Source organism: Theobroma cacao, chromosome 10, assembly GCF_000208745.1.
Source record: "Theobroma cacao cultivar B97-61/B2 chromosome 10, Criollo_cocoa_genome_V2, whole genome shotgun sequence".
Taxonomy (NCBI): domain Eukaryota; kingdom Viridiplantae; phylum Streptophyta; class Magnoliopsida; order Malvales; family Malvaceae; genus Theobroma; species Theobroma cacao.
The window spans coordinates 16,457,344-16,466,218 of record NC_030859.1 but is presented as its reverse complement, the minus strand read 5'-3'; the positions used below and the strand labels follow the sequence as shown (position 1 = coordinate 16,466,218).

The window sequence follows — 8,875 nt, the reverse complement described above, 5'->3', positions numbered from 1 at the left end:
TGGTTGATCCTTCATTTGTCTCCAGAAGCTCATTAGCATACTCTCATCTTTTGAACTCCTTTACACAATTCTTTTACACTTGCTTCATCACTTTTTGCTTGGCTTTTTTAGCCTTTAGGAGGCCAACTGTCCTGCCTAGCTTATATCTCACCAATTCTTTAATTTTTCTTGCCCTTAAGAATTATATCTTAATGATATCGTCTTTCAACTTCCTAGTCACCACCTTTGTTGTCACTTGCTTGTTCTTATTTGTTGGCAGACAATGGTGGGTTCCAAGATATGTTTTCACTCTAAACGAATTGTCATTCTTGTGCTTCAAAGCTAATATCCCCCACTCATAGCCAATTACAGCACATTTAGCTCTTACTCTTACATTGTCATTTTTCTTGTAGATAAAAGCAGAATGCTTAGCCATATTATACTTGCACAGAATAACTTTGAAGTGTCCTGGATCTTTGAAAGATTGACCCATAAAGAAGTTTGATATCAACATATTCGAAGTACAAAACCTCCCACTCGACCTCACCTTTTGTGCCTCATTAGCTTTAGACCCCGAGTTTGTTGAAATATAACTCCTTGGGTCATTAAATTCAATATGATCACTATGCATCTGTTCACTGACTCATTACATCTTGGGCCTCTAGAAATGGCCTCACCAATAGGTAGGCCTTCCTCATCTAATTTTTCTAATGTAGTAGCCCTCAACCTATCTTCTACTTGCTTTAAATTCTTTTAATTTCTCCCTATCCAGTGCCAACTCATCCTCCCTTTCATAACTTAACCATGCCCTACCAAAATTTTATTCATTTATACCTTTTCGTTCATTGTCATCTGTTTCACTATCACTATCTCCAAATTCATCATCTGATGACATAAACTCCATATCCTCATTCAATGCTTCAAGCATTGGAGTACCCTGTTAAGCATTGTCCCCATGCTAAACATAAATAGAAAAAATACCCTTCTCCTTAAGCAATTCATACGTATTAGTAACACTTTTATCATCTAGAATTATTTTCAAACTAGTCCTATCTTCATAATGTAAGCCTCTAATCAACCTTAAATCATACTTTAAACTTTTTACCATCTATAATAAACTGAAACAACAAATGGTGTTAACATCAAGCACATCCACCAACTTCCTCTTCCCATTTCAATATGCAAATTTGCAAGATCAAACTAAGGTTCTCCCATGATGAAAGCATATTTGATCAAGCTTATCTAGATTAAAAAATTTAAAATCTCAATCGATAATAAAACAAAACATAAATGGCAGACAATAATAGATAAAAAAAACACAAATGAGCATGTTGAACACAACTTAATACTATAAAAACAAAGGCATTAGCATGTGGTAGACCTATTCATTCCATTTCACAACAAAATAATTAGTAAATAGATACAATGTCAGCAACAAAAGCACAATGGTAGACCAAGCATTTAGGACTATCAAAAATCAACATATTGGGACTACAAATTCATCAGCATTTTAACCTGCCTCGCTTTTAGACAAGCTTAACCTTTTCCTTTTCCTTTTCCTTATCTCGATTTCCTTCTTTCTCCTAAGCTCTGAGCCATTAGCTTTCTTGGTTTCAAGCTTTCTTAGCTTCAAGCTTTTAAGCTTCTCAATTCACTCTCAATTTAGGGTTCATTATGGATTTTAGTTTTGATTTATGGTTTTCTCTCAATTTTAGGTGGTCAAAATTTCAGGGGTTAACAGCTTCAGTGAGTATAGCAATTGGGTTTTGGGTTTAGCTACTATTTAGGATTAATTATTGGGGTTAAGGGAGAAATAAATCTTGAGTAAGGGTAGAATAATAGACCTTAAAGCCATATGACTAAATAAGCCACGTGCATTTTTTAACCAATTTTCTAAGTGATTAAAATATTTTTTTTGGTTCAATTCTATTCATTTAGTCCTCATACTCTACATTTTTTTCAATTTAGTTCATGTACTGTATACTTTTGTTTAAATTTAGTTCCTATGATGTTGCCTAGGTTTTTTTTTTTTTTGGGAAATTTGTTTTCTCAATCTACTAGATAAGTATTAAAGCATGTCATAGTGACGTGGCAGTCATTTTGATCCCAACTCATGGACATGTTTGTAAATTTTGTTACATCAACACTAACATCATCATCTTTAACAACAAAATTAAACAGCATAAGGGCAACTAAATTGCTCTAATTTTTAAAATTGAGAGACTAAATTAACCAAATTTGGAGTACGGACTGAATTAACGAAAATACATGAGTACAAAGACTATTTGGTACTTTGACCATTTGCTAATAGCATTCAAAATTCTAAAAATTAAATTCCCACAAAATACATATTCTATTTTATTCCATTCAATTTCACAAATCAGAGGTGCCTGAAAATAGGTTTTCTAAGAAGTACAGTGGTAATGGAATGCTTAATAGTCAATAGGATTATAGGAGGCAAAGGGCTATTATTTTAGTTCATATAACTATTTTGGGTTTTGACTTTCCATGCATAGTTAGATAATTGCTTAAATAAACATAAATTACCATGATTAAGTTTCATTCTGTCTAAATGATGTTGGAAGAATGGGTTGGAACTAGTCACTTCATTTTGACTATTAAATTTCAAGTATAAGAAAAGAAGTTACATCACTAAAAAAGAATGACTGATTGTTCGTTTTTTTTTTTAAACAACTATTTGTTGTTTTATAATTGGCATTTGAATTATTTAAAAGAAATTAAAATAAATTTTTATTTTTATTATATTTAATTAAATTTTTATATTTTTTAATCAAATATATACTAACAATTGATTAATTGTTAATAATCAGAATTTTCCTTATTATTTTATATCATATAATTTTTTAAAATGTTATACCTTTATAATTTTTATCATTAAAAATTTGAAATATGGATATTTTAATAATATTAATCACAAAAAACAAAAACAAAAAAGTATTGGAACTCCTTTAGTATTACATGTTTTTTCACAAACTATTTGAAAATTTTTATCCAAATTTTATTTCACTTCTATCATTTGAAGTAAGCGCAAGGAGAAAGCTCTATTCCTCTAAATTGTAAGTAAGATATTCCTTGTTATTTTGTTCTATCTTTTTAACGCATAGCCATGCCCCTGTGGGCTTGAATCAAAGGCAAAACAATAGTTTTTTGAAGATACCCAGGCCTAAGTTATTGCTGTCTTAGTCTTTGCCTTAACTTATGCTCGCCTCTCTCCTTCAGGCCTCAGGTATGTCTCTTTAGGTTATTTCTTGCTGATGAACCAAAACCAAGTTTTTAATGAAAGCTTCGTTTTCAGTCTTCAACAAGCTCTTATTCAGGAGAAAAACCCCATTCTGGCATATCCCATCTAAGAATTCGGTATCAGTTTCTTCATCTCTTTTAGAATCCCAACATGTTATCACCCAACACTCTCAGGTATGCAATCCCCTGAGTCTGATCAAATCAATACTCTGGAAACGCGGTTGGAATATAAACCCTGACAACTTATGCCCCATTGATTTCAATGAGTCGAGTGTAATCGGGATTTTGACTCATTTGTTTGAGGAAAGTTTGGATGCTGAGCTTGCTTTGTACTTCTTCAAGTTGTCTGAACGTTGCGTTGGATCATTGCACTCGGTTAAGTCAGTATGTAAAATGATACATATCTTAGTTTCCGGGAACATGAATCATAGAGCAGTGGATTTTATTCTACGTCTTGTGAGAATTAGCTGTAGCAAAGATGTTTCGGAGGATTTATTGTTGAAACTCTTTTATGAGACACATAGTGATAGAATGGTTTTAGAAACTGTGTGTAGCATGCTTGTTGATTGTTATATTAAGGAAAACGAGGTTGGTTTGGCTTTAGAATTAGCATGTAAAATGAAGAGTTTTAACATGATTCCGTCAATTGGGGTTTGTAATTCATTACTTAAGGCGTTGTTAGAGTTAAATGAATTGGACTTAGCTTGGGACTTTCTGGACCAAATGCTGAGGCAAGGAAGTGGTTTAAATGTTGCGATTGTTAGTTTGTTTATTGACAAGTACTGCCGTAAAGGCCAACTTTTAAGTGCCTGGACATTTCTGATGGAAATGAAAAACTATGGGATTAAACCAGACGTTGTTGCATATACAATCATAATTGACTCACTCTGCAAGGTGTCTTGTCTAGGAGAAGCAACTTCTTTGCTGTTCAAAATAACTAGATTGGGTATCTCTCCAGATTCAGTTTTGGTTAGTTCTGTTGTTGAGGGTCACTGTAAAGCAGGAAAACCAAAAGAAGCAATTAATGTTATAAATTTCTTTAATCTTAAGCCAAATATTTTTGTATACAATAGCTTTATCTCAAAGTTGTGTGCAGATGGTGACATGGTAGAAGCTTCTCTGATCTTTCAAGATATGTTTGAGTTGGGCTTGCTTCCAGATTGTGTTAGTTATACTACTATAATTGGAGGCTATTGTAAAGATCAGGACATGAATAGAGCCTTTCAATATTTTGGGAAAATGCTAAAATGTGGAATTAAGCCATCTGTGACTACATACACAGTGCTCATTGATGCTTGCTGCAAGTCTGAGGACTTGGAAATGGCAGAGTGTTTGTTTCAGAAGATGATAATGGCAGGGTTGGTACCTGATATTGTTACATTCAACACTGTAATAGATGGCTACGGAAAGAAGGGCCACTTGCATAAGGCCTTTATGCTTCTAGATATGATGAGATCAGCTGGCATCTCTCCCGATGTTACGACCTATAACATTATTATTCACAGCCTAATTGAAAGAGGATTTACAAATGAGGCAAAAGTTATTCTGGATGAGCTTGTACAAAGGGGTATTTCTCCTGATATGGTGACATTCACTAATATTATAGATGGGCTCTCCAAAAAAGGGGACTTTGAGGAAGCATTTCTCATATGGTTTTACATGAGTGAACGCCATGTGAAACCTGATGTCGTGACTTGCAGTGCTTTACTTAATGGCTACTGCAGGGTACGCCGGATGGAAGAAGCTAACACTCTGTTTCTTAGGATGCTTGATGTTGGGTTGAATCCAGACCTGGTATTATACAACACTCTCATTCATGGATTTTGTAGAACTGGAAACATGGATGAGGCATGCAACTTGGTGACAATGATGGTTCGAAATGGCATCCTACCAAATAACGTTACTCATCAGGCGTTCGTCCTTGGATTTGAGAAAAAGTGGGTCAAAAATCCCGAAGAAAGTGCAGCTTTGAAACTTCAACAACTTCTGCTGAGACATGATATCCATGTTGATGTTGATTAGTATACAGCTATGCTATAACTTTTCAGCTGAGATGCAGCACTGCTTCTGAAGATTCCTCCAGCTGCTTGAGTTGTAAGATTGTCTTCTTTTCATGTTCCTTGTATTTGTATGCTTGATTTAGCCAAATCGAGTAAGACTTTTCTTTGGCATTGTGCTTGGTATACTTATTATAATTTCAAAACAATGTTCTGAATTTCTGGCTTCTTCTCAGTGATCGTTTCAGGTAGGATTGCTGCTATGACTTAATCTTCTTAACATAAAACTAGTTCTTAAGGTGGTCTCTTTGCTAAATAGTAAAGATCTGCCTTGGATGATTGGTGGTGCTTTCCAGTGGTCATACCTTCAGAAATCATATGAAAGTCTTGTGGGATGAACCTGATTTATGGCAGGCTAGAATTTAAGGTATATTTGGCCCTCATCTTTCTGTTAGTTCTGCTGAATCAAATTACTGCATATGCAATATGCGGACCAAATAACCCTTAAATTTTCATGCAAGCACACATGTTTTAACCTGCATGAATCTGGGCATATATATTTAGATGAAAAATTATTTGGCTTCTTAGATGATAAGAAGAGGCCTCTCTGGTTCTCTATCTCATTCTGTTTACAATGTCTATAAGGATGTTGGAGACAAATATTTTTGGAAGGCAATATTTGTTTTTGGTAATCTCTTAGATGTCTTGATCAGGTACATTTGATTTTATTTTTTGGTGTTGTGTTCTTAATACTTTATGTGGTTGACTTACCTTAACATCCTCATCTTTAATGAGCAACAAGGAATGCATGTCCTTGGATGAACATTGACTGAATTTCTGCAAGGTATGAAGTGGTGGTGCTCCTACCTTAAGATGGAGCATTTTGCTGTTTTCTGTATGGGGCTAATAAACATTGGCTGTAAACCCAATGGGTGACATCTTTAAGTGCAATCACACCCAGAATCCCCAATTTCTTTTGAGAACTTCCTATTTCTTAATGGCCAATACACTATTGCTAGCTGGTGAAGCCTAGCTTCTCTAGATTAGATTTCTTGTTCTTTCACTCTTTGATCTTCTTAGATTTTTTTTTGCAAAGATTATTATTGCAATTGACCATATTTCCATTAGGAATTGTATCTCTCATCAAATCAGGACTCTTTCTATTTAACTTCTACTGTACAGCCCATTCTTCAAGCAAAGCGGAATATACGTGTGATACATGGATTTGTGTGACAAACTTCTATTATAAATAATTTGTAATATATAAAACTAATATTTTGAGAAAAAAAATGTAATAGTTGCTCGAAATTTAAGATTTTAATTTATGTATTTGAAGAATTAGAAATCTAATTATATTTATTTTACAATGTTCAGAATAAAAACTTTGAAAAAGTTTTAGCAAATAATCTAAAAAAGAAAGAGAGTTATAAATTACTAATTTTCTTAATTGATTCAATACGATAAGATTTGACTAAGTCATGGAAGAAGTTTATAAATTTGGATACCTTTTATGATGGCCTGCTACAATGTAAATGTTATCTCTCATATTTCTCTTTTTATTTTCAAAATTATGCTTCCTATCACGGTGTGTGTGTGTGTGTGGGTGAAAGTGCAGGAGCTGATTGGGGGGCCTATTAACATGTTAACTCTAACATATGTTCAGTTTAAATTTCCTTTTACTGTGTTTTTGTACAGAAAAAGTCTTTGGATGCAGATTAAGGGTTTGATTGTATTCTTTATTCAAAATTTTATCCACCTTACCTTCTTCAGAATTTGAAAACTTGAGATGATGATGAAGATTTTGTAATGAGTATTTATTTTGGCTTCAGAAAAAAATCATTAGCTGGTTACTATTTTGGATGAGGAAATGAGTGGAGGAACAGAGATGGGCTGCAGTTGTTAAAAACACAATTTTTTTTTTGGAATGAAAACTTTTTATAGAGTATACTTTGTGCTCATCAAGGCTTAATCAACCTAATGTAATGCAGGGAACTTCAGGGTCTTCATCCTCCAAAATGCAGGTATTCTTTGAAACTTGTTGCAGATTTATGAAAGCAATTACCTCCAAGTGTAGATGGTCCTTGGAATTTCATATGTTTCCAGTTCAAAATATGTGCTCCAAACAGGGACACCACAAATTCAAACTTGTAAGTTCTTTTTCCTCGACTCTCTTTGGGCATTTATTCAAACTTTTTAGTAATCATGGTGGAATTCTAATCAGTACTCATTTTATCTTTTTAGGAAACATGTAGCACATGTATACGTCAGTTAGGATAAAGGATAGTGCTAGGAGATCCACCTCTATCTTCAATGCCAGTGGTGCTGAATTTATCATAAACTGGTAGAGGCATGTTTCTAACTCTACCATGTTGTGAGATGTGGCTTAAAATTTTTAATTTCATCTGTTGTAGATGAAAGTGTTGGCCCTTTGCATTTAAAGGTGCCAACACTTGTGAAACAAAAGCTTGGTTTCCAAGAAATGTACTAAAGTGTTGACACCTTCCATTATCAGTACAAAAATGTTGCACTAATGACTAATGTTCACTTTTTAAGTTGGTTTAGACTAGAAAAATACAAATTGGTCTTGTAAGGTTTGTATGAAGTACCTCCATCAAAAAGTTAGGAAGCTACAGAAATCCTTAGCAAATGGCTTGCAATGGAGGATTTATCGTAAATGAATTTCTTCTTTGTTGCACATGTAATGTACAAGGAATAGGTTTCACAATTCATGCATGTCATTTGTATCTTCTGTCATACTTTATTCTTTTGTTGTTTCATATTTCTTGATTAGTTATTGTCTTGGTTAATCAATCTAATCTCTAAGCTGATTGTTTTGATTGTTACTGACTACCATTTAGTGTTTGTGAGGGTGCAGTAGGTCAAGTGCAGGGTAATGCTGATGAGGGCGGTTTTCGGTATAGAGTAGAGAGTAAAAAGCAGGTTCTCCTATTGAAAGAAGGCGAAACAAAGAGATATGGATGACCAAACTTGCAGCTGCACTTTAGTAAATGTTGGCACTTTGGCCTTGACTGAAAGTGAAGAAAGAAAGGGTTTGTACAGAATAGGTGAAAGTGAAAAAAGATTGCTTGACATGGTTATGATGTGGTATGATCCTTCCTACATGGCATGAGCTTAGTGGCTGTGGGCATCTTAACTACTTTTCCAGGGAAAGAGAAGAGCCCATGGCCATGGTCCATGGATGGATTAAAAGGAGGCAGAGATTGGAATTCTGGATCCTTCTCCTGGAGAGCGGTTGTTAATAACTGCAAGATCAAGTCAATCGAAATTGACTGTATTTACTTAGTACTTGTTCAGTTCGGTTTTTTTTTTTTTTAAATTTTAAAAGCTATTATGAAGCTTTTTTAAAAAATAATAATTTTTAAAATTAAGTTAAAGCTAGATGGTAAATTTACTTTTATAAACTCTTTTTTTGTGGATAAATTGTTTGGTAAAATAATTTATATAAGCTTTAATTTTGATTATAATTATAATAAAGGGTATTTAGTAAATAATTTTTTATTAATCATGAATTTTTTTATTTATCATAAAAAAAAATTAACTATTTTTTTATTTATTTAAAACAAAAATTTGAAAATATAAAAAGTATTTTTATATAATATAAAATTTATAATCAATAA

At 33.4% G+C, this 8,875-nt stretch overlaps 1 protein-coding gene across 1 annotated transcript; it reads left to right on the top strand.

The window, feature by feature from the left end:
• Window positions 3,149-8,541, top strand: LOC18586958 (pentatricopeptide repeat-containing protein At2g19280). The gene is made up of 4 exons (XM_007010571.2): window positions 3,149-5,334; window positions 5,474-5,664; window positions 7,226-7,384; window positions 7,479-8,541. The coding sequence occupies exon 1, from the start codon at window positions 3,277-3,279 to the stop codon at window positions 5,260-5,262; it is 1,986 nt and encodes a 661-aa protein (XP_007010633.2). The 5' UTR covers window positions 3,149-3,276; the 3' UTR covers window positions 5,263-5,334; window positions 5,474-5,664; window positions 7,226-7,384; window positions 7,479-8,541.